Source organism: Equus asinus, chromosome 4 (genome assembly GCF_041296235.1).
Source record: "Equus asinus isolate D_3611 breed Donkey chromosome 4, EquAss-T2T_v2, whole genome shotgun sequence".
NCBI lineage: Eukaryota > Metazoa > Chordata > Mammalia > Perissodactyla > Equidae > Equus > Equus asinus.
The window spans coordinates 46,529,777-46,556,740 of record NC_091793.1 but is presented as its reverse complement, the minus strand read 5'-3'; the positions used below and the strand labels follow the sequence as shown (position 1 = coordinate 46,556,740).

At 36.2% G+C, this 26,964-nt stretch overlaps 1 protein-coding gene across 3 annotated transcripts; it reads right to left on the bottom strand.

The window, feature by feature from the left end:
* On the bottom strand, positions 1-26,964 carry TSPAN19 (tetraspanin 19). Of its 3 annotated transcripts, XM_014865854.3 has the most exons (9): positions 26,856-26,964; positions 20,364-20,456; positions 20,206-20,278; positions 13,447-13,571; positions 9,151-9,225; positions 5,381-5,491; positions 3,268-3,411; positions 1,941-2,024; positions 56-661 (listed from the first exon to the last, which is right to left on the bottom strand). In XM_014865854.3, the coding sequence occupies exons 2-9, from the start codon at positions 20,427-20,429 to the stop codon at positions 593-595; spliced, it is 747 nt and encodes a 248-aa protein (XP_014721340.2). In that variant the 5' UTR covers positions 20,430-20,456; positions 26,856-26,964; the 3' UTR covers positions 56-592. The 3 variants fall into 3 exon arrangements, with proteins under 3 accessions (XP_070363304.1, XP_014721340.2, XP_070363303.1); XM_070507203.1 differs by lacking the exon at positions 3,268-3,411 and having other exon boundaries at positions 1-661; XM_070507202.1 differs by lacking the exon at positions 56-661 and having other exon boundaries at positions 1,945-2,085.

Here is a 26,964-nt window from a genome sequence, read left to right as displayed (position 1 = left end):
GCCACAGTTAAAAATTTATTGTTATTTTAATATATTATTGCCACCAAAGTATATCCAAATCTCTAAAATTTTAAGTTTATTATTATCCACTTGCAAGCATTATCAGAAGAGAAAAATTAATGATTAATTCAGTTTAAAGATCAGTGTCATGAAGTTCAATCTTTCTCTTAAATCTCCTATAAATCAGTGTTCTTTCCTTAAAATTTGCACATGTAAAGTACATGTTATAATTGCTTATTTAATTAGTATTTTCTGAACATTATACAGGTATTTTTTCTACATAAGAAACTAAAAACATGTGATACTTCACCACATTTTGAATTCAGTATATGCAATGATAGCCTCTGAATTCAGAAAATAAGTCAACATAAAGTTCTGAACTGCAGAATTTGATATTTTGAAAAACCAAATTGATAAAAATTTCATGGAGTAATTTATTATAATACTCAATAATTCTATATTACATATAACCAATGACTTCAATAAGTCCTAAACTTAATTAATGTAAATCAAAACCTTATTTTGGAATAAAAGAATACATGTGATTATTTTGAGAATTAACTGGTTCTTCTGGACAAATTAAAATCCAAAATTACTTTTCTGCATATATTCTATTCCCAATATGTCTGAAGAAAGAAACAGTTAATGAGACTTGCAAAACCTGGAAGAAAAGGAAATAATAAGAGATCAAAATATAGTCAAAAAGCATAATTTGTAAAGTTAACACTTACTATATAATAACCAAAATGCATACTGTAAAGGGAAAAGGGATCAAAGAGGGTGAGAAATTTCCGACTAAGGTACACATGGTTGTGAATAAGAAGTCTGCAGTGCGTCTTCTAGAATAACCCAGGTGTCACCAAGTTCATTCATAGAGGACACCATGGAATAGACTGTTTAATTTTAATTACATGGGTTATCATCAGATGCCTTAATGAATTGCTGATCTGTTTTTGTTCATCATCCTTCTAACCATGTCATCAGTCTTACAGAACTGCCTCTTTTTGGCATAGGATCATTCAAAGTGATGTACAAAGGATAGATGATAAAATGGAGCACAGATACCATGCCCCCTCAGTCTTGTCTTACCATCCCCCCTTAGCATGAACACAATGGAGAATAAACATTTCAAAAGAGTGATACTAATGCTATAAGAGTATCTTGGCTTACCACCATTCTGAGACTAAAACTGTTACCAGTTGAAGAAAATTTATGGAATTTTAGGTCAGTACCTTTGTGGATCAACATAAAATTAAATTCAGTATACTATTCTGGCCAAACGATGCATTATATATCCATTCCAGTGTTATAGTCTACACTGTAATCATCTATCCACTCTCACAGTTTCTTTGAACCCATAGCCTTCACTTACTCTCGTTGGTCATCAGTGAGACCGAAGAATGAATGAAGTCCTGCTTCTGAATCTCAGTTCTGCGACTGGCACCCTCCAGGTCACAGGATATGTCTCTTTTGCTTCCCATTGTATCTCTGGCATCTAATATGTACCTGACACACAGTAAATGTTCTCCCCCTCCAAATTTACTGAGTGAATTAATGAGTATATGAGTGACTATGAGTATATGAGTAGATTTACTAATGTCAAACATCTGCCTAGATTTCAGAGATTTGCCAACTTGCAGATTTCCCAAGATGCTGCTCTCACTGCTGAGATGCAAAGTATTTCTTTTTTTTATATCACAAAGTAATGAAATCAATACCGGCCAGATTACCACTTAATAACAGGGTCCACTCATTTGGCTGATTTAGGGACATCACCTCCAGCTGGGACCTATTCCTCTGCTGGGTGTGGAAAGTCTCAAGGTCCTGGCTCTGACTGAATTAACGTGTCTAATTAGGTCTCCACCTGGTTGTTCTGCAGTTTATTCTGTATAGTCTAGACTTAACATTTTTTATCTTTAAACATATGAACAAAACCTTACCTCTGAAGCCAGAAGTCCAAAGTTAATTCCAAGTAATGTTAAAGCATTAGCATTATACCATGTGTTGATTTTATTTTCACAACCCTAAGGAACAGAAATTACTTAGATTGACTTGGAGATGGAAATGCTCTCATACATAATTCCACTACAAAGAAGAAGATACATAGAGATTAGTAATTTACCAAAGTCTAAAAAGCAAGTCAATGCCTGACTGGAGACTGGACTTTTTAGTCCGGAGAGCTTCATATGACAACAGGACACTTCATCTGCTACTTTTAAAGTTGCTAAGATTTTGTCATGTAACTGAAATCAGAAATTTATTAAGTTTTGAGAGAGATTTGACTTTCCACAGACTATCGAATTCAGGAGGATATATACTACCATCTAAAATGATTATCTTCCAAATAGAAAAGGTTTTTTAAAAAACATAATGCTGTAGGGGCGGGCCCAGTTGGCACAGCAGTTAAGTTTGCACATTGGGCTTCAGCGGCCGGGGTTCGGTGGTTGGGATCCCCAGTGTGGACATGGCACCACTTAGCAAGCCGTATTGTGGCAGGCGTCCCACATATAAAGTAGAGGAAGATGGGCATGGATGTTAGCTCAGGGTCAGTCTTCCTCAGCAAAAAAGAGGAGGATTGGCAGCAGATGTTAGCTCAGGGCTAATCCTCCTCCTCAAAAAAAAAAAAAAAGCCCAAAAAACCATAATGCTCTATCTATGAATGAATTTTTTGTAATTGAAAGATACATAATCATTTAATAATTACTTATTAAAATTAGAATACCATCAGGATATAAACTATACAAAGTATTAGAAGTTCATGGGATGGAATTCCCAGTTTATCAATATCCCATACCTGTAAACAGCAGTTACTCCAGATGAACCTCTACTCTTGCTTCTGCCACATTTACCTGAACACCACTTTCATCTTGCTGGGGTACCCTCCCTTCAGTTTTTGCCAATCTGCATACTTCTTTACTCTGGTATTGCAGCTCACTTGCCAACCCTCTACACCACAGTTTTGCCAAAAGTGCCTCCTCTCTTGGCAGGGATTTGGGAAGGAGGGCTGGGGACAAAGGTTGATGGAATCCCGAGTTCTAGCGGCACTTAGATCACATGCTCCCAGGAAGTTTACTTAATTTATTTATTATATACCTGAAATAATACTGCAATTCACCTAGTTATGGGTTCAACTTAGTGAAGTAGGTTAAGAACCTAATCACCATGAATAACATTGTTTTTATACAAAAATTTGATCAGAATTCTAAATTGACTTGCAAAAACAAAAAGGCACTATAAACAATTGGAGAGGCCTTGACTCATCTTTACCTCTAGGTAAGTTGCATTCAGTGGCTCATCACAAAACCACTTTCTTAATGTAGAATTTGTGCAAGAACATGGCACTTGTTCTGAATTTTCTTTATTCTTATTCTTCATCCAATCTGTGTAATTGTCTTGGCCACAACACTGTAACTAGGAAAAGGATTCTATGAATTTTACTATAAAATCTTCAAAATGCAGTTAATTATGTGATTCCCATGCATATTAAAGTGGTTTTGGTGATGACTTTATTAATTTATTCTCCACTGAAGTGTAGTGAATAAACAAGCATATTTTTGTTTGTTTAATCCCTTACGTTGTAGCTGCTACTGTAGATGTTAAACAGAGCTAAAGATCTCTACTCATATGAGTGGGCTGCATTTGGAGGACACTGTTATATCTAAATTCATCTTATAGGAGCCCAGGATGGAAGACACACTTGATTTATGAAAGCTACAAACCATGTTTCGGACCAGAACATAGAAGAGAAAATCACCTTAGGTGTTTCTTCCTCCTAACTGTAGCAGTTCTCTTTATATTTATCCAGAATATGCTGCCACATGTGTTCAATATACATTCAGATTCAGGGTTGTTTCTACTTTCTTAGGACTAATGTGAGATGGTAAATTTCAATTTTGTATTGTGTGAAAAACTGCCGCAAAGAACCAAAAAAGATGATAAGGAAAATAGTCATAGAAATGATCAATCATCCAAGAATTGTCTCACTTCCAATCCTATCAAGTTGAGTTGGGAGGATGTGAAAGAATCAGCTTATGTATTTGTCACCTAGAAAATAAGAGAAAGTTGAAGTATTTCATTCTTTTCTAAAGTTGTTACTGAAAGTACTGCCTATGTCACAATACATAGCAAAAATCTTGGCACAATCTTGGAAATATTGAATGACTAAAAGAGTGCTTTAGAGTTTGGTTTAAACAATCAACCCTCCATGTGCTATCTCAATTCTATTCATGGCTAGGAACTGTAAGCTGGATTCTCACCAACAAGAGAGGTCATACATGGAACTGTTTTCCTGTTTATCAGCTTATGACCACAAGAAGGTTCCATACTTTGCTGTCAGTCATAATGCAATCTGAAAGTGCAATACACGCACAGATCACATACCATCAGGGGAAAATAAGACAAGCAAGAGCATTTCTAATCACATTTCAAGTCTCCTAAAATGCATTTCTGTTATTAAGTGTACTAAAAATAATAGCTTTTTATGTGAGGCATCTAGGGTAGCAGTTAAGAGAATAGAATCTAGTGCTAGATTGTCTGGGATTGAATCTTGGCTTTGCCACTTATTAGCTGTGTGACACTGGCTAAGTTACTGAATTTCTCTGTCCTCTATCTATAAAATGAGGATAATAGTTCTTATCTCCTTGGGTTGTGAGGCTAAATGAGTTAATATATGCAAAGCACTTACAAAAGGGCCTGGTGCTAAGTAAATGTTTGCTATTTTCTTTATCAAGCACCACCTACACTCCAGGTGCTGATCTAGTCCTGTAAACCATTTGGCTGACATACCAATTCCCTTACCCTGTCCAGAACAATCTAAACTATGAAAGAATAATCCTAACAAAATTATCTAACAAGTATTAGTTGCTTACTATGTCCCAGACCCAAGGCTTTCGATATATTCCATCTATTACTTCATTTACTCCTGCTAACCAGAGGGAGGGGTTATTCTGTCCATTTTACTAATAAGGAACCTAAAGTTGCAAAGGTTTCTTGTCCAGGATCAGGGTCACAAAGCTACAGTGTGGCAGTCCTGACCTTCAGACTCAAATGGTAACTGCCATGCTACTCTGGCGCCAGCAGGGACTGTCCTCAGACTTACTTCCCCCGGGTGCAGCAGGCCAGATGACCCCACTTGGTAGAAGACCCTAACACCTTTACAGGTGAAACCAGGTTAAAATGCACATTAGTTAACCCAGGAAAAGAGATAGAAGTTAAAAAAGGAGGATAAAACTCAAGATAGATATTCCACCCAGTTTGTTTAGAGGAAATACAAGAACCTCTCATTCCTCCGCCCCATGCCCAAATGTTCCCTGGCTCCTCCCTACCCTACAGTGGTTACCTCTGACATTGAATTTCTAGTTTTATGCTAATTTTGTCTTACTGTTCTCTGTACAGCATTCAGAATAGTCCACTTGGGTATGTCTTCAGGCATATTTTTAGATCCATATTGAGAAATGACTAAATCAATTTTTTCATGCCATACTTGATGAACCTGTTGAAAATTGTATTAAAAGTGAGAAAAGATAGAAACTTTCCTTATGGTTCCTTAGGATACTCGTAAAAGAGTATTCATAGTCAGTTTGCTATTTTCTGCTTATATCTAAGTGTTTTTTCTTCCTTATAACTATTTTTAGCAATCTCAGGGAGTATTGAGGCATTTGGTCTTCCACATTTTGATCTACAGGAAGAATGTATTAGACTTATTTTACGATTAGGGAGAAAGCTGTGTGCTGTTCTTCTGAATGTCTCTACATTTATTCTTATGCCCTCAGGAGAAATTGTGAAAGACTTTAAAATGGACCAAAAAAGATTATTGAGTATCTTTTCAATGGAAACTAAACCTTTTCTAGCACACCTTGAGGGGCCTCTGATTCTATGGGGGTCTGTACCTTTCATAGTTTTTCACTGATTTTACATCTTTGTAAGTTATGTAAAACCATAGCTAGTCAAATGATTCTTTGTCAGAGAAATGCAAATGAAATTTTTCTCGGTGGGGGTGCAGTTGGTCCCCCTCCTTTCCAGGCCTGTTTTGTATCTATTAAGTGATGGCTTTACAAGTGTCTTCTCTTTGGACTCTCCTTTGAATTGATTTTTATATCACACTAGTTCTACATTAATCAGATGTTAAATAAAATCATTGGCCTGTGTCTATTACATATTTTTACAGGAATTATGATTTTTAATTTTAAAAAATTGTCTTTTCGTAATACAAAAACAAAAGCAATCCGATCTGACAGTTTGGGGAAAAATTGCTTTTTTAAAATCTAGATATTGCAGAGGTAAATTGTAATAGAAACTTAGTTATGCATTTAAAAGGTTATGTGACTTTCATAACTAATTCCTAATTTGGTCCTCAAAATACCAAAAGGTAGAAACAACATATATTATTCCCATTTTACTAACAAGGAGACAGATACACAGAGAATTTAATTATTTGCTTTGTTTACATGAATAAAGAAGAGCAGCTGATACTTTTAAATATAGTTCATTTGAATTCTAGTCTAATGATTTCTCATTGTATTATGCTGTCTTTGAATAATGAAAACTAAATAACTGGTGTGAATACAACAATAATTAATACATCTGTACAAGTTAAACTCTTACACAGTTACTTATATATCTGTGTTTTAATATACTTAAGAAGATTAAGAATAATGTAAAGTGTTATTCAGATCTATAAGTTGTCTATTTAACTTATTCTCTAAGTTAATTTTTATTTAGAATGGAAAATGATGTTTTCCCATTTTATATTGTCGTGGGGAGTGGGCAGACTTACATCCTCACTCCCCCTCTAAAGCATTATTTGGGAGATCCAGAGTGCATATGAAACACCTTAGTTCATAAGAGGAAAAACAAGTTTCACATATAATCTTTGTGACTGCTACATATATAAAATTCCCTCACACATACTCCATTTGACAAACATCCACTGAAACCCTAGTGCATCTCCAACAATGAGTTTGGTGCTGTAAATGGCATAAAAAACTTAGAGGCCCATAAGAGCTTAATCCAGTTTGAATGTAGAAGGCAAACTGACGTAAACAAAGCTGTTATCTCTGGGATCAGTTGATAAGTGTTTGAGTCTAGGCTCTGTCATTTGCCCATGATAGATTTCAGCAAGTATTTCTTTCCTTTTCTTTTTCTGAGGAAGATTAGCCTTGAGCTAACATCTGCAGCCAATCCTCCCTTTTTTGCAGAGGAAGATTGGCCCTGAGGTAATGTCTGTGCCAATCTTCCTCTATTTTGTATGTGGGATGCCCGCCACAGCATGGCCCGATGAGTGGTGTGTAGGTCCGTGCCCGGTATCTGAACTGGTGAACCCTGGGCTGCTGAGGCAGAGTGCATGAACTTAACCACTATGCCACTGGGCCAGCCCCCCTCAGCAAGTATTTCTCTTCTCAACCCTTTCACCTTCCTGTTCTGGAAAGTGGGACTAACAATGCATCTCTAGGCGTAGTTGTGAGGATCAATAATATAATGTCTATAAAGTGCTTATCACAGTTTCTAGCATGTGGTGGTTATTATTAAATGGTAGTTCTTATTATTCTTAAAATAAGTAGAGAAGAGTATGTGAACAATATAAGTAAATATGAATGAAACTGATAAACTATATTTACGTGTTAAGGGTCCTTAATTGCTCAGGTTCTATCACCAGGTCCAAAAGTTAGAGGCCAATGGCTTGGGACCTGGTGCTTTGTCACCAAAACAGCTTTACAGGACTCACCTGCTATACACAAACATGTACACATGCACACACAAACACACACATAGTTTTGATGTGGAGAGAAGAAATTTTAACTCCAAATGGCAAGCCATCAACAACAGGCCCTGGGTAATTAGGTATCAAGAGAGCAAATGAAGTTGGAGGGCAATGGTGTCATATAGGAAAGATTTTGTTGGGGGTTGGTCATTCCTTAGGAGCCTACATATAGAAAGAATTTGAAGGCTAGGAAGCATAGGAATTAATCAGGGGTTCCTTCAAAATTAATTAAGAGAAGGAAGAGAATCCTTAAATGGCTACTGTATGACAGGAACTTTATAAGTTGTCACTTAGCGATAAGGTAGGTAGGTGTTAACCATATTTTACAGATGAAGACAGAGGCTTAGGGCTAAGTGGCTTGTTGATATATAGTCATACACAGATCGGCATGACTTCAAGTCCATGCTCTTTTCACTATAGGACAATCTCCCATGATACAAAGACGACACTGAAACACAGAAGTTTTTTAAAGAATTAAAAGTAACTCTATGCTGTAATAGGTACGTTTTGTTACCAAATTTTTTTTAGGCAATTTATTGTGTGCTGTTTTGAACCTAACTTGATAAATATAAATCTTGGTTTAATTAATTAAATTGTTATCACTTGTGACCATACCTGTGCAAAATATATGAATTATTCAGTACATATTCTTTAAATGAAATTGCTAAATTTAAAATTAGTACAAGTCGAAAGGTATTTCTTTACAAAAATAGAATATACTGTAGTGACTGGGTCAGTCATGGTAGCCGCGGTTGGCTGGGGGGCTAATTTGGATTGCCCAAGCTCAGCATCCTCATCTCCTCTTCTCCAACATTCTTTGTTATTTACAACATCATTCTCAATCTTCTGCAAACAGAGTTAAAGTTTTCCTAGCCCACCCTTCCAATATGACCCCTGACCCCTTCCTATATAGAATTTTAGTACTTCTATTGAGGTCACCTTTGTAGCCTAGTGGTTAAGATTCAGTGCTCTTCCCACTGTGGCCTGGGTCACTCATCTGCAGGTTGTCATACTGTGGCAGCTGTTGTGTTGCTGGGATGCTGAAAGCTATGCCACGGGTATTTCAAATACTAACAGGGTCACCCATGGGGGACAGGTTTCATCAGAGCTTCCAGACTAAGAGAGACTAGGAAGAAGGACTTGGCCACCCACTTCTGAAAAATTAGTGCCAGAAGGTGAAAGGATGGCGCAAAAGACTGGGCAGGGTTCCACTCTGCTGTACGGAGGGTCACTAGGAGTCAGCATCAACTGGACGGAAATAATAAACTTCCATTGAATCCTTTTTTCCTCAAAGACATTTACTTTTAGCTTTTAATAAAGGTTTAGAAGTCTCAATAATCTAAAGTATCCAATTTTCTTTAGATTTCAAAAAAAGGATGATCTTTCCATACCTCCTCTTTCTTTGCGAAGATGAGTGCTGAAAGTACAACCTGAACACCACAGGCCCACGTCAACAGTACTGCATACTAAAACAAAAGAAAAAAGAGATGACAACTATGCTTCTAATATATTTTTAGATGCTACAATGATGGGAAAATGCATATCATATGAAATATACAGTCTTAAAATATACATAGATATTGGATAAGTTTCCTGTCCTCATATACATGAATAAAACTATTGAAAACAAAAGGCAAAGAAAAAAATCAATGAACATTTAGATAAGAGTACAATAGAAAGAAGTGATAGTACAGTCATCCCTCATTATCCACAGGGGATTGGTTCCAGGACTCCTGCAAGATACCAAAATCTGAGGATGCTCAAGTCCCTTATATAAAATGGTTAGTAATTGCATATGACCTATGCACACCCTCTCATATACTTTAAATCACCTCTAGATTACTTATACTATCTAAAACAATGTAAATGTTATGTAAATAGTTGTTATACAGTATTGTTTAGGGAATAATGACAAGAAAAACAATGTCAGTACATGTTCAGTACAGATGCAACGATTGTAGACCTTTTGATCCATGGCTGGTTGAACCTGAGGATGGGAAACCCGTGAATATAGAGGGCTGGCTGTATTTCATGAGAACCTCAATAGACTATGTAGTCTAATAGAGTCGTTGATGATGCCTTCTTCATTTAGATCTAAAACTGTCATACAGGAGAATTCAATTATCTGGGCCTCTACTTAACACCCTATTCTGCTAAAACTGAAGAACTCACTAAATTGTGACCTACTATGTAAATTATTCCATCATGCAAAAGCAATGAAAAACAAAATAGAAAGTAACAAAAGTAACTGCAATAGCAAAGTTAAGTCTGTACATTTGGACTATTTCTTTGAAAACTGAAAATACTCCTATCCAAAGCCAAATAAAATGATTTTCACACTTATTTGACTATTTTTGTCTTTTTTAACTTATGGTGATTGCAATCTTCTTCATTATAGCAGCACACAGTGATGCATACTGTCTAGAATTCATAATAATTTAAAAAGTTTGCAGTCTAAATATTTTACTAACTAAAATATAAGAATGATTTACTGTTAGTATCCTTAGTTTCACATATTTTAAACATTTAATATTTTAAAATAGTCCATTAAAATGCTTATTGACATGAATTATGTTTCCTATTTTCAGAGACAAAAGTTTTAGAGACAAAAATATCGTCTTTAGATCTGTTTGGATATTTAGATTTATAATACTTCTACATACAATATCTCACTTAATCTTCACTTATAAGAGATTGGTAGAGGCAAGAAAAATTGTGCAAAACAATTGTGAGGGATAAGAATTTGCCACCCCAAAATGTATCTCTTCGGCTTATTTTTAAGAACAAAAGACTCAAGAAGAAACTTTGACCTTCCCTCTAACTGCCTCAAAGAATTTAGGGTAGAAGGCCTGTTTCAGGAAGGAAATATCACTATAGATAACTATAGTGTAATATAGACTAGGTGTGGTAGACATGGGGGAACCTAGCAAGGTCCATGTGATAAAGTCCTCTTCATTTCTCATTATCTCTGCAAGGCATGGCAAACATTTGTTTACAAACATTTGCTTTTCCATCTCCATGTAAATTGCCTTCCTCCCTTTGAATTCTCCAAACACTACACCCAACGTCCTCCTTTGTTTTTGGCTGAAGATGCTATTTAAGGAGGTGGCTTCAGCCATTTTGGTGAGCTACTCAGTTTTCCTGGGTTTCTTCCATGTATACATGTTATTAAATTTGTTTGATTTTCTCCTGTTATCGTGTCTCATGTCACTTTAATTCTTAGACCAGCCAGAAGAACCTAGAGGGTAGAGGAATATACTTCCTTCCCTGCACAATAAAAAAAAAATTACTGGGTTTCTTTTTAACGGCAAGCTGGTTGTTGTCTAGTGGATCCTCCCTGGTTTCTGATCCTATGGGGGCTATGAAACATTACCTTTGACTAAGCTATGGCTACTTCAACTCTGTAGAGAGTTAGAGAATTCTAATAGTAATATCAAAGTTTCTTGTCCATAGCAATGCAAATGATTCTTATTTGTGGAAATGCAAATGAATAACAGAGAATATAAATCTCCACAAATCTAATTCTCATTTCAACCAGTTGTTACTTCTTACTGGTTCCCTTATTAATTAATTATTTAAATAACGTCTTTGATGCATGCTCATTTACATATATGTAAGTCATGATTTTACCTTTGAAAATTATCTTTTAATACCAGTTAGATGTTTACAGTAATAAGAAAAATTTAGCATATTTATGTGTTATTAGCACTTAGCACAGTGAGATACTACTCAAGAACTTTTAAAAGAGGGAAGTAAGATTGCTCTGATGAGTTAAACTGCAGAACTAATATCTATTTGATTAGAGTAGGGGTATGCAAAATCACGTTTAAGCCACAGAATAGAACGAAGGCCTATAACATCTGCCCATAACTTGATTGCCTATAACTTGAATTAACATGGTTAAAGAAGAATGTTTTCGTCAAGAAAGTATTGGTAAGTTCAGAGGAGAATAGCAGAAGTGTTATGATTACAAACAGTAGCAGTCCCCTTCCATGGAGCATCCAGAAGGGAGAGTGGTGTCCTGGCTTCAAGATCCAAGCTGGCAGGTCCTAGTATCATGTACCTTATGATGGAATCTATCAGGCTTTCTCAGTTGGAGGCCATCAATACTTGAATTACAAGAGGTGGAAACTTACAAGATGTTTATGTTTTACTCCTAGTTTCCCCCTGCCTTTCCCATCCCCAATCCCCAACATTATACTAGTAGCAGACTCTGTGTCCCTCTTGCCTAAATGGGAATTTTTGGCTAGGAGAACAGTCGAAAATTTCCTGCAAGCCATTTCTGTCCTGGTTTCCATATCCAAAATCAGAATCCCAATGAGAAAACTATGCTAAATGTCCTGGGAGAAGCGAAAGACAAGATTTGAGAAAAGAGGGTGAGCCTTTGAGAAGAGAGAGTGAGGTCTCTTTTTATACTAAAAAGATTCTGAGACCAGTTCTAGAGGTCTGTGGGTTCCCAGAGCAACAGGGGTTAGCACTTGGCTTCCTGGCATTGCCCTGATGAGGTGGCAAGACCCCAGAGGGAAATGAAACTGTGGTTTCCAGTTTTGCCTAAAATGTCTCTGCCAGGGCTACTATTCAAATAATAATATGTAGAAATTATTAACAACAGGCAGCAACTAATCCTCATATCAGGCATGACTCCTTGAATTGCTGTGTCATTAGAGAAGGTTGAATGTCTCAAGGGAGGAGTACCGCAGGGAAGGAGCTGAAGTAATGGCTATTTACCAATTGCTCACAAAGGGTTCCACTGACATGCCTGTACTGGTACATACTAGATGAACAGCAGCCCTGCCTTTGCCACCCTAGGCCATTCAAATAGCACACAGAGTAGCCCTGAAGGTACCATCCGAGCTGGGAAAGCGAGTGCTTTCATGGTAACCAGCGTAGCTTGATAATCAGTGTCTAGAGTGACCAGTCAGACTTCCAGTGCTACATAAAAGCTAAGTAACTGCATTCTTCCTGGCAAAAGACACAATGGTTACAGTTGAATTTCCTGTCTGCTTGATACGAGAGTGCCTGTGAATTAAAACAGATTTGATTTAAAGAAAATGTTAAAAGCTGTATTTCGTCTGAGTCTGTGAATTGTGATCCATACCTGCCACATGTACAGTAAATGGCTCATGCTCAGGTCTATATTCCTGATAATAATTTATCTTTTCATGTTCCATGCCTAGGGAGAGAGAGTGTGCTAGTCAGAGGCCAGAGTCTGGTCCCCACAGTAGTTATATTTCTCTTTGTTAAATAATAAATTATGATCTCAGCTGTAAGTCAGCTTCCCACATGCATGCCCACAGGGATAAAATGTGCTGACTACAGGATGTATTTCCTTTTCCTTGCTCATCTGCATTGCTCATTGACTTTAATGCACTTTATTCTGGTTTTAGTCTTCAGATTCTTAAGTTTGGTTAATCGTACTTCACCCTAGGAGATGACTTCCTATTGACTCTGTGTTGAAAATTAGTATCTAAGTGTGCGAGTGTTAGGGTCCAGATTTGATCCATGGAAAACCCACCCAGAAAATTCTACCTAGAAAAGTTTCTTGGGAAGGGGCGCTTCATTTGCCTTACTCCCAAGGGCACACTCTACTGAAATGCTATGGTGACTAAATTATTATTGCTCGTTTGTGTGACTTGGACACTGAAAATCGAAGATACAAATTCAGGCTATTGAAATGATATACGTACCAGAATTAAGAGGCATCTGATTTCATTGTGAATTCCCAAATAACCCAAGAGACAAAGAAGAACAGTAGCCAATCCAGTTCCACCAAAAATTCGAAAAATATATAGTATCAAGTGATTATTTTCATCTGTGGAAACCAGAAAATAATTTATCATTAAGTGATATTTGTTTTCTATTTAATAATAAATGCAGCAACCCAAGGTTTCGCTAAGCTGCTGTTGCCAAACCGCTAGGATTCTCTTTCTTTTTTTAACCTGGTTCTAGCACCTCTTACTTATGCTTAGCAACAACTTTTTTTCTTTAACGACATGATAGAGAATTCTTTCCATCTCAGATGATCTCTTTACCTTTACCTTATCTTCATTGTCTTCTAGGAAAGAAGGCAATTTTTCCTAGGGTGAACTCTTCTATGTCTAATGTACATCCAAATATTTATGTATTCATTTATTCATTCATTCATTCATCAAAAGTTTTTTGATTACTTAACATGTATGTATTAAGCGTCCTTTGTATGAAACCTTGAGTTTATTGCTAACATGGCCCCCATTAAAACTATATTTTATTCTCTCCCTATCTGAAGTGAGCTCTCTGGGCTAGAAATTACATAGATTTATATAAGTCAATAGACTAACTTTTAACTGCTTAGTGCTATGGCACAGACTGTAGAATACTAAGTGCTTAACAAATATTTGTAAAAAAAAAAAGGAAGAATAAATAAATTAAATATGCCCTAGGATTTATGACAGGATAGTGGAGACAGTGGTGTGCTGAAGCCAGCTTGTTCTAGCTTATAAAAACCAATTGTTAAATTTTCACAAAATTTGTAGGCCAACTCACTTCATATTAGCACCTTGAAATCAGCCATTGTGGGATTATTTAAAGCACGGAAATCAACAAATACCATAAATCAAGACTCTCCATCCCAGAAACGGTTGTACCGCTTGGTACAAAGAACACCTAATCCAGTACGGAGAGGAGGTGGGAGGGTGTAGGTAGGCAGGATTACTGAAGAAGGTAACACCTGAGCTTAGGCTTGAAATGACAGTTGGAAACATCTAGGTTGGAATGGTGGCAGCATTCAGAGCCACAGAACTGCGCAGTGTGTGTAGCAAACTCAGCTTTGCTGGCACTTTCAGTTTGAGGCAGGTGAGACTGGGAAGGTTTGCAAGGGCCAAACTATGGGCACTTTGGGTGCTGTTGTCCAGCCTTCCTCCCTGGAATTAGGTTCCAGGACAGGACCATTATCTTTCTTGTACACTACTGTATCCTCAGCTCATAGGATAGTGCCCACCGCGTAGAAGATGCTCTATAAATATTTGTCATATGAGTAAATAATGGCAGTGGGGAGCCAGAGAGAAGCTTTTAATGTTACGTGGTTAAATTTGCATTTAAAATTAATTACCTCAGTGATGTTTGGAAGACGGCTGAGAAAGGAGATCAGCACAAGGCTATGGAAGGCTAGTACAGTGCAGAGGACAGATGGGGACCTTAGGAGGCATGGTGTTATTAAGAATGGAGAAGTGAGGGCAGAATGACTTAAAAAGAGAGAAATAAATTGAAAGTTGCAGATAAAGAAGAGGGGAGCATCCAACATTTCTTGCCTCAAACTGGTTATTTTCAGTTCCATGTCCTGAAACTTTGAGACTTCATGAAGTGTTTTAAATACAAGATTTTTTAGAAGCAGAACTTAAAAGATAAATTTCTGATTACCTCTGCAGGGGTTTTTTCACAAGCAAGTACATTAGCGTTAATGAGAATTATCTGTCAGGTCCATAATGGAGAGAGAGAAAAAAGAAAAGAAAATGACTTTTGCTTCACCATAATTACTACATTATTAAATTAGATACTGTATGGGAAGTGCTTAAGCCCAGAGCCTGGCACAGAGCCAACACTAAATAAATGGAAGCTACTGTTGTCACTGTGGTGGGGAAGGAAAGAGAGAAAGGTTGTCACAAGATCTCTACACACCCATTTACTCTGAGCAAACTGCTAATGCATTCAGACATCACGAATACTCTTGCATAAGCAAAGCATACAAACAGAACAGAATAAAAATATCAAGCACTTAGGTATTGCTAAACTTTAGATAAATTATTGAATACTTTGTAGCACTTTATTACATACTTATCTTCTAAAGATTGGCACCCGAGCTAACATCTGTTGCCAGTCTTCTGGGATTTTTTCTTCTTCTCTCCAAGACCCCCAGTACACAGTTGTATATTCTAGTTGTAGGCCCTTCTGGCTATGCTATGTGGGATGCCGCCTGAGCATGGCCTGATGGGCAGTGCTAGGTCTGTACCCACAGTCCGAAATGGTGAAACCCTAGGCTGAGAAAGCAGAGTGCAAACTTAAACACTCGGCCATGGGGTCGGCCCCCATAATAACTTTCTTATTTAGCTTGCTTTTCCCCACAAACGTGTTTTTTCTTACTTGATGTCTATTAAGAAATACGTTGGCTTTATAGTACACGTTTTTTTGCTATCTTTTCAATGATTAACAGTGCTGTTCAATAGAAATTACTGAGATAATGGAAATGTTCTGTATCTGCACTGTCCAATGAAATAGCCAATACTCAGTTGCCACAGGTGGCTATTGAGCAGTTAAAATATCGCTTCCTTCCTGCCAACCAAGGATATTTCTATAAAAACATCCCTTAGTCTATTAAACTTCAGTCCACAGTGACCACAGCATACTACAAAATGGTAAAATAAGGGCAATGTAAAGATCTAAAGTTTTTTGTATGAAGTTAAATGCATTTAATTATTTTATTCATATTTGGGAATATTAAACGTATATACACACATTTCAAACGAAAAATATTAAATTTATTTTCATGAATATCAAGGACACGCAAAAAAAGTCCAAACAACCACACCTGGAAAATTGTGGATATGCATTTGGCCTTAAACCAATCAGAGGTAAATGATGTCTCTTATCTGTTGTCTTTCTAGGGAATCTGATTCCTCTCACTTTTTTCTCCGACCAGCTTCTGATGTGCCTCAGTTCATAAGGTAAACACATGGCTGCTGATAGGTCCTATGTTTCATAGTCTTGGCTACCTGGGGTAAGACTGGTCCCAGACTCTTAATCTCATATTCAAAATTTAATTATACATGTTTCAGGTGTGTAGCATTATAATTTGACATCTGGATATACTACAAAATGCTCACCACCACAAGTGTAGTTACCATCCATCACCACACAGTGGCCCTCCCTCACCAATTTCACCTCCTCAAACCTCCTTCCCTTCTGATAACCACTAATCTGTTCTCTATATCTATGAGCTTGCCTTTGTTTTATTTTGTTTGTTTGTTTGTTTTAGATTGCACATATGAATGAAATCATAAAGCATTTGTCTTTCTCCCTCTGACTTATTTCACTTAGGAGAATACCCTCAAGGTCTATCCATGTCGTTGCAAATGGCAAGATTTCATTCTTTTTAATGGCTGAGTGGTATTCCATTATATATATAATTTATGCATATATATACCATATATATATATATATACACCATATATATATACCATATACCATATATATACCATATATATACCACATCTTCTTATCCATTCATCCATTTCCATTGTTGGACACTTAGGACTTAGGTTGTTTCCATATATTGGCTATTGTAAATAATAATGCAATGAACATAGGGGTGCATATATCTTTTCGAATCAGTTTTTTTGTGTTTTTTGGATAAAAACCCAGATGTTTTTCGGAATAGCTAGGTCACATGGTAGTCCTATTCTTAGTTTTTTGAGGAACCTCCATACTGTTTTCCATAGAGTCTGCACCAATTTACATTCCCACCATCAGTGTATGAGGGTTCCCTTTTCCCAACATCCTCTCTAACACTTGTTATTTCTTGTCTTTTTAATAATAGCCATTCTAACTGGTGTGAGGTGATATCTCATTGTGCTTTTGATTTGCATTTTCATAATAATTACTGATGTTGAACATCTTTTCATGTGTCTATTGGCCATCTGAATGTCTTCTTTGGAAAAATGTCTATTCAGATCCTCTGCTAATTTTTTAATCAGATTTTCTTGTGTTGTTGAGCTGTATGAGTTCTTTATATATTTTGGATATTAACTGCTTGTCAGATGTATGACTTGCAAATATTTTCTCCAATTCAGTAGGTTGTCTTTCCATTTTGATGATGGTTTCCTTGACTGTGCAGAAGTTTTTAGTTTAATGTAGTTCCATTTGTTTATTTTTGTTTTTGTTTCCCTTGCCTCTGGAGTTTGATTCACAAAGATATCGCTAAGACAGAAGTCAAAGAGTTTACTGCCTATGTTTTCTTCTAGGAGTTTTATGATTTCAGGTCTTACATTCAAGTCTTTAATTCATTTTGAGTTATTTTTGTGTATGGTGGAAGATAGCGGTCTAGTTGCATTCTTTTGCATGTGACTGTCCAGTTTTCCCAGTTACCATTTATTGAATAGACTGTCCTTTCTCCATTGTATGTTTTTGGCTTCTTTGTCATAGATTAATTGTCCTTATATGTGTGGTTTTATTTCTGGGTTCTCAATCCTGTCCCATTGATCTGTATTTCTGTTTTTGTGCCAACACCATACTTTTTTGGTTACTATAGCTTTGTAGTATAGTTTGAAATCATGGAGCATGATACCTCCAGCTTTGTTCTTCTTTTTCAAGATTGCTTTGGCTATTCAGGATCATTTTTGGTTCTGTACAAATTTTAGAATTATTTGTTCTAGTTCTGTGAAGTGTGCTGTTGGAATTTTGATAGGGATTGCATTAAATCTGTAGACTCCCTTGGCTAGTATGGACATTTCAACAATGTTGATTCTTCCAATCCACGAGCACAGAATATCTTTCCATTTATTTATGTCTTCAATTTCTCTCATCAGTGTCTCATGGTTTTCAGTGTACAGGTCTTTCACCTCCTTGGTTAAGTTTATTCCTAGGTATTTTATTCTTTTTGGTGAAATTGTAAATGAGATTGTTTTCTTAATTTGCCTTTCTGATAGTTCATTATTAGTGTATACAAATATAATAGATTTCTGTATATTGATTTTGTATCCTGAAACTTTACTGAATTCATTTATTAGTTTTAACAGTTTTTTGGTGCATTCTTTAGGTAGATTCTCTCTCTATATATATATCATGTCATACACAAATAGTGACAGTTTTACTTCTTCTTTTCAGATTTGGATTCCTTTTCTTTCTTTTTCTTGCCTAATTCTATGGCTAGGACTTCCAATACTATTTTGAATAAGAGTGGTGAGAATGGGCATCCATGTATTGCTCCTGATCTTAGAGGAAAACCTTTCAGCTTTTCACCATTGAGTGTGATGTTAGCTGTGGGTTTGTTATATATGGCCTTTATTATGTTGAGGTACATTTCATCTATACCCACTTTGTTGAGAATTTTTATCATAAGTGGATGTTGAATTTTGTCAAATACTTTTCCTACATCTATTGAGATAATCATATGATTTTTGTCCTTCATTTTGTTAATATGACATATCACATTAATTGATTTGTGGATGTTGAATCATCTTTGTATCCCTGGAATAAATCCCACTTGATCCCAGTGCATGAGCCTTTTAATGTATTGCTGGATTCAGTTTGCAGCATTTTGTTGAGGATATCTCCATCTATGTTCATCCAGGATATTGGCCTACAATTTTCTTTTTTTATGGTGTCCCTGTCTGGTCTTGGTATGAGGGTAATGCTGGCTTCAGAAAATGTGTTTTGCAGGGAATATATTTTATTGAGATAAAATTGATATATAACACTGTGTAAGTTTAAGGTATACAATGTATTGTTTTGGTACATTTATATATTGCAATATGATTACTACAGTAACATTAGTTAACATCTTTATCATGTTTATTTTTTCTTCTTTCTTCCTTTCTTTCATATTTATTATTTCTTTTTTGTTTTGAGAATAGTAAAGATTTGATCTCTTAGCAACTTTGAAGTTCATAATACAGTATTATTGACTATAATCACTATGTTGTGCATTAGATTGTCAGAATTTATTTATCTACTAATTATAAGTTTGTAGCCTTAAACAACATCTCCCCAATTCCCCTACCTTAAGGCCCTGGTAATCACAATCTACTCTCTGTTTTTAGAAGTTCAATGTTTTTAGATTCTACATATAAGTGATATATAGTATTTGTCCTTCTTTGTTTGACTTATCTCACTTAGCATAATACCTTAAAGGTCCATCCATGTTTTTGCAAATGGTAGGATTTCCTTCTTTCTCATGGCTGAATAGTATTCCATATATATCTTACACATGTGAGATATATATATCACATCTTCTTTATCCATTCATCTGTTGACAGACATTTAGGTTGTTTCCAAAGAGAATATTATATTTTATTTCAAACCACATGATGGTGAGAGAAGATGACAACTGAGTTTTAAAAGAGATTGTTTAATTTGGGCAGTGAAACTATGTTGATCTTCACTATCCTTTCAAGTCTACAAATCTGTACAAGTTTAGAGTTAGCAGAACAATCACTATCTTCCATTTCTCTCATCCCTCTTGTCCAAAGTTCCAAGCTCTCTCTCCCCAAATTCTCTCTTCTTTATGATCTTGGATTTAGGTCCTATTATTTCATAAGGTATTTCCAAAACCAATTGACAAAGACTTTCAGAGAAATTGGACAGTACATAATGAATTTTAGAGAAATACTGCCACCTGCTGAATAAATCATTTATGCAATTGTTTGAAATGCAACACTTTGGTTCATTCACAGAATAAAAGGAAAACAGATACATACCCAAAGCTGTGAAAAGATTATTTCTATCTAATAAAAGCCATGTGCCAAATCCCATAAGTAAAAGTCCAAAAACCTACAAAAAAGACAATCAATGCTTTTTTTTAAATTGCCAATAAAACACATTACATTTTTAAATAAATAATTATGAAGATTCTTACCAAGAAAGCTCCATTAAAGAGATTAAGAAAGTATTTAAAAATTAATGTTTTGCTTTTCCTTAACATTCTTTTTCTCTCCAAATACTGATGATTCTGAAAAGAAACACACAACTTTAGTATAAACACTCACCACAGTAGCAACTTTAAATAATTCTACCTACTCATGTCGTTTATTTGCACATTTTTCTTCTCATGCCAGTGGTCAGTATAACATTCCCCTCCGCCCTCCTGAATATAAGGACATATTGAAGCTATCTTGAAACTGTACTTGTCTTTCTCTATCTGCATTTACTGGCTAGGTAGTAGAGACCAAGAGGGCATTTGTATAAAATGTCAATAGCTGCCTTACTGAACTGCTTGCAGTTTTCAGAAAGTAAAATATTTTATGTTGTTTCCAGTCTTAACACACCTTTTTCTCCTTGCTGGACTCTTTCGTTCACCTCTGCCCACCCCTCCTCTTTTCCAGGATAATAGCTCTACATTGAGGCATCGCCTTGGAAGCCTTTGAGTAACCTCAATTTTTGCCTAATTTCTCCTTTGCTTGTCTTTTGTCCCAAGTAGATGCTGAGGTCTTTAAGTAGAGAGAGTAGGTCTTGTATACCATTATAACCCCAGAGTCTAGTACATAGTAGGTACTCGATAGATGTTTGTTGAATGACTGAATGAATGGATGAATTAAATTAATTAGTCTATAATTTAGTTTGGTATACACTGTAAGGAAAGGAACTAACTTAAGGTTATGTTAGTTAAAAATTATTTTTCAGATAGCCAATTTTCCTAAAACTTTTTGGAAAAGTCAACACTTACCCCCTTGGGTTTTGGTGCTCATTTTTATTAGATACAATAATTTTAAGCTTTCCCTTTTCCTTCATTGTTTCAATTCTAGCTAGCACCATATTTTAAAAAGTATTGTAGTTTACAATGTTTTATACATACAATGCATAATAGACATGAAGAAAGCAGATCTAATGAGACTAATTTGAAGCTATGTGTCCCTAGTTAGGAAGAAACTAATCTATTTGTCGAAATAAAGGATGCCATGAAGAGTAGAGAAATAAGAGATGTCTGGGTTAGAGTCCATGCACTTCTCTCCATACTTTGACCCGAGGCCACATTCCTCCTAAAAACTCCCAAAGTTCTTCACAGTCTAAAGAGTCTCTCTAGGCTTTGTCTTCCACCCTCTGCTTTGAACTCTCCTGCTGTCATTTGTTTCTCCAGTTTCCGTCCTTTAGTCTTAGATTCCTCCAGCGTCTGGCCTGTTTTGATGGGACACTCACTTGGAAAGACTGTCTGCTTTTTATTTGTTTCTCCCCAAGATGCTGTAGATCTACATTTTTGGCTTCAATTCTATTTACTGCAGCATATGAAAAACTTATGATCCTCTCCTACAGCCTAAACAAGAACTTAGGCCCAAAGTCCTGAGCTCTGTCTGCAAATGAGAAAGAGAAAGGAGACTAAAGAACGAGCACTCTCGGCATAACTCTGGTGTGAAATGTTGAAGGCGCAGACTTGACTGTTGTTTGGTCATAATTAGCATGTTAGAGTCGAGGCAAAAATGCTTTATCAAAAGACCCAAATACAAAAACAAACTGAAATTTATTTCTCTCTCAGTCCAAGATGGGTAATTGATTCTCTTCTAGGAAATCACCTTTGGAAACTGGCTGGGGCCTGTTCCAGCCTGTTCAATATATGACTCCCAAATTTGCTCGAAATGTCATCCTGTATAACCAGCTGAAAGGAAAAGAAGGTGAGCAAACTCCAGCAAACATCTTTAAGCAAGTTAAGTGGTGCACGCTTCTCTTCTGCTTATAACCCACTGGCACATACTTAGTCATAGGACAATTCTCAGGGGAGGTAGAGGCCACTACACGCCCAAGATGAAGGAAAGAAGTGAATTAGGGTGGAAAAATCCAAACAAAATGCCTGACAGTTAGGAAAGGGAATTACAAAAGGTAATTAGAGGGAGAAAAAAAGGGTGTGGATACAGTTTCCATATGCTTTACTATGGAAAAGAAAGAATCAAAGATGATCAGAAAGATTCCTGTAGGATGGAAAAATAAAAGAACAATGATAATCACTGCAAACAGAAAAACAGAGAAAGAAATTGTTTGAAAAAAATTATAAATTTAATATTTAATAATTGAGTTTGAGTTAGTAAAAGATATTTTTGTGGTTAAGGACTGTTAATGGAGGGCAGGTAAATGGATAGCATAGGCTATGCAGACTTGGGAGTCATCCACAGGGAGCTGATGTCATGGGAATGAAGGAAAGAGAAGAGGGATTGACTATAGATGAAGATGAGCAGAGGTGTGATGGTAGAGAATAATATGGTTAGGAATTTGGATTTTTTTAAAGCAGACTTTTACACAATGAGAAGATAAACATGGAAACCAACAGAGGAAGAAATTTCTAAAATGGTGTTACATGATATAGAGGTCAAAGAGAGTGAGAATTCAGTACTCTCAAAGTCAGCCAACTTGGTAAGGAGGATGCTCATGGTAACTTCAAAGCAGCAGAGTTTTAATCTGTTTGGGTTGCTATAACAAAATACCACAGACTAGGTAGCTTATAAACAATAGACATTTATTTCTCACAATTCTAGAGGCTGGAAGTCTGAGATCAGGGTGCCAGCATGGCTGTGTGAGGGCCCTCTTCCAGGTTTCAAACTTCTTGTATCCTCACTTGGTGAAAGGGACCAGGGAGCTCTGTGGGGTTTCTTTTATAAGAGCACTAATCCCATTCATGAGCCAGCCCTGGCGGTCTAATGGTTAAGATTCAGTGTTCCTACGGCCTGGCCCCATTCGTCTTTCAGTCAGGGAACCACACCCACCTCTCTGTCAGTTGTCATACTGTGGCAGCTGTGATGTTGAAAGCCATGCCACTGATATTTCAAATACCAGCGGGGTCACACATGGTGGGCAGGTTTCAGCAGAGTTTCTAGACTAAGACAGACTAGGAAGAAGGACCTGGCCACTCACTTCTGAAAAAAATGGGCCATGAAAACCCTATGAATAGTAGCAGAGCATTGTTTGAAATAGTGCTGGAAGGTGAGAGGATGGTACAAAAAGACCAAGCAGGGTTCTGCTTTGCTGTACACAGAGTCACTAGGAGTCGGAATCCACTCAACGGCACTAACAACAATCCCATTCATTAGGGATCCACTCTCATGACCTAATCACCTCCTATCCCACCTTCTAACACCATCACATTGGGTGTAAGGATTCCAATATGTGAAAATTGGGGTGGGGGAGCGCAAACATTCAGACCAAACAGGGTGTCCAAGCAACGAGTCAAGGAAGCCCATAGCCATGTTTGCACAGAATGGTAAGAAGAGACAGTCATGTGCTGATCTTTTCAGCCACCAGCCTCACATACTGGAAACAATGTCAAGGAAAATGAATATGTGCCAACATACAGATACACAACAAGTTAGTGCAGTTCCTCTTTAAATATTTGTAGTGTGAAGAACCTATATTTTCTTTTTCTATAGACAAAGAATTTGTTTTTATCATAATCAAATAAAGTGGTATTTCTTTTGTTCATTTCCTGATTAAAGTCCAACAGCAGAGACATTTTTTAACTGTATAAATGCTATAAGACAATTTACAATAATTCACCTATTCATAGGTGTCATTTTTCACTAATTAAATAGTACTCTAATTACTTTTTGTTATTGTTTTTAAGTTCCTTCTAAGTGCCAGGAGATGGGAACACAAAAATGAATAAATAAGATACGGAGTCAAATATTAAAACCTGTGGCCAACTCTGAATTATGTGTTGGGGGAGCGGGGATAGAGAATAAAGGGAACCGGGAAGTTACAAAGAGCAGATGAATTTGAGATAATTTTGAAAGATGATTAAGAATGTCCCAAGCAGACAAACATGGGGCAGAGGTAGGAAGTTTTCAAGGCAGATGGAACACTGTGTTCACAAGCTTTATAGTGCAGTGCTTGGGGCCATGGGTCAGAGTGCCAAGAGATGAAGGATAAGGCTAGAGAAGTAGACTCTAAGGATTGTGAAGGACCATGTATGCTTTGCTAAGAATTTGCTTTTATTTTTCTGAAGGTGATGGGGAGGCAAATTCTGTCACTGGTGTGGAAGTCTAATTAGAAAAGAAATCTAAGACAGGGAGATACTTTACAAAGCTAATGCCCTTGTTCATAAGAAATGAATGTGATCCAAACGGAAAGACGGCTTTGAGGATGGAGAATACTACCACGATATGAGAGATATAGTAGGAAGTAGAGTTGCCAGCATTGGGATGCCAGAAAGAGGCAAAGATGAAATTTGAACCCAGGTCTATAGAGCTTAAATTCTTAAGCTATTAACATTATTCTATATTCTACAATGTCATTCATATTGATTGCCTTGACCATCAAAATTTTGCAAATTAGGCATTATTATGCTATAATCCCCAGTACTACCAATGAGGAAAGACAGTCAGGAAGGTAAAATAGTTTTCTTGAATCCACCTACTTAATAATTGCTACCCTTTCCAAGCCCCAGTGTCATCATCTGTAAATGTATGATTTTCACAAAGGGATGTTGTGAAAATTAAGTGAGATTATGTTGGTAAAACACTTAGTTCAGTACTTGGCTAAATCTTACTAATTAATAAGTAGTACAGGTATAGAAATACTAAGGTTATACAAGGGAGGTGCACATGAGGATGGGAAATGGGATGGAAACTGTGGGAAAGCAATGGACTCTGAAGCAGGTGGTCATGTCTAAGAAGCCAACATTATGGGTTGCATATTAAAAATATTATTATACAGGGGCCAGCCCCATGGCCTAGAGGTTAAGTTCAGCGTGCTCTGCTTTGGCGGCAGGAGTCTGGTTCCCTGGCACAAACCTACACTACTCGTTAGCAGCCATGCTTTGGTGGCGACCCAACATACAAAATAGAGGAAGATGGGCAGTGATGTTAGCTCAGGGCCAATCTTCCTCAGCAATAAATAAATAAATAAACAAACAAATAAATAAATATTATTTAATAATCATCCTTAAGGAAATGAAACAAACACACATCTGCTATGCAGCTATTTGAGAATTGCCTTGACCATCAAAATTTTGCAAATTAGGCACTATTATGCTATTTTTTCTAGTATTGCCAATGAGGAAAGTGACTCAGGAGGGAAGAATAACTTTCTTGAGTTCACCTAGTTAATATGTGGCAGAGCTGAGATTCAAACCAGAGCTATAATTGATACGCTATCAATTTGTTTGAAAAGGTGAGCTTAAAGAAGGAAAACAATTTAGACATCATATTCAAATTAGCTGATGACTAAATAGCTATTTAAAATTAGTTTTAGAAATTAATTGCTTACTAATGGATTTGATATTATTTAGGAAAAGACTGAATAGTTTTATAATTACAAATAAAATTAATCTTAAGATTTTTACATGTGAATTTCAACATAATAATGTAGCCTGAGGATTTTAAAAAAGTTTGAATAGTTTATAAATCAGTGATGACCATGTCAGCTGCGAGGAGAGAGCGCAAAGAGGGTTAGAGAGGGAACCTGAAAGTCTGGGATGGTCTTTAAGTGGAAAAGAGAAGCAGAGGTAAATAAAATAAACTAAAAAAAATAAATAAAACTAAACAAAAAAAGAAGAAATGGCATTTGAACATAAACTTCTATAATGAAAATATTCTAAATTTAATTCGATTTGAAACCAGTTTATTTTTGAAAATCATTATCTTTCCTGGACGAGACACTAAAGTGCTTTTCTAACATTAAAAATCTACTGATTTCTCACTCTATATTGTTAATTCTTATGTTGATGCAATACAGGTTTATTGTTACCAGGATATAGAGTCTATTTTCTTTGAAAGGCTCAGTGAAATGTTTACTTTTACTGTATTGTATGTCAGATATCTAAAATTATGCTTAACCACTTCCTCTTGGAATTTAATGCTTTGTTTGCAAATTTTAAGAAAGTTAAAATCAGAAGTATCTGTTATTAACTAAGAAGAAATTTCACGTTTTGTACCCTATATATTTGCTCCACAAAAAAGAAATCTTGAGGAATTTTTAAGTTAAAATTAAATAGCATTATCTATACTTATAACTTCAAATGCTATACTAAAACAGTGGGTGTCACTGTCAATATTTTACAGTAAAATATATTCCAGAAAGTAATTTTTCGAATTTCTCATCCCGCATACCCGTTCACTTAGAAATTTCTGATAGGCCTTGAGAGATCATTGATTAATTTTTTTTCTTTTTAAAAAGAAACTGTTTTCATGGAAGGCAAAGAGTTTATTGGCTTCTATCCTATATTTCCAGACCCCCAAATCACTCTTTAGGATTAACGTTTTGTGGAATGAACAATTTATACATGAGTCACTCAACATTCACTTCATTCAAGTATAAATATAGCTAGCTCTGAAACAATTTAAAGGTCGGTCTACCTTTACTTGGGTAATTGTAACAAAATGTCACTTCTTTATTAAATACTTCTCAAACTTATTTAAATATTAAAATCTACCTGGAAAAAAATGTAAGCGCCTCATCCAGCTCCTGAGATGTAGAGTTCACTCCAATTTCGAATGGAGATAGTTTGTCCTACTGGGGCACCTGTAAGGAAAGGCCGGTCC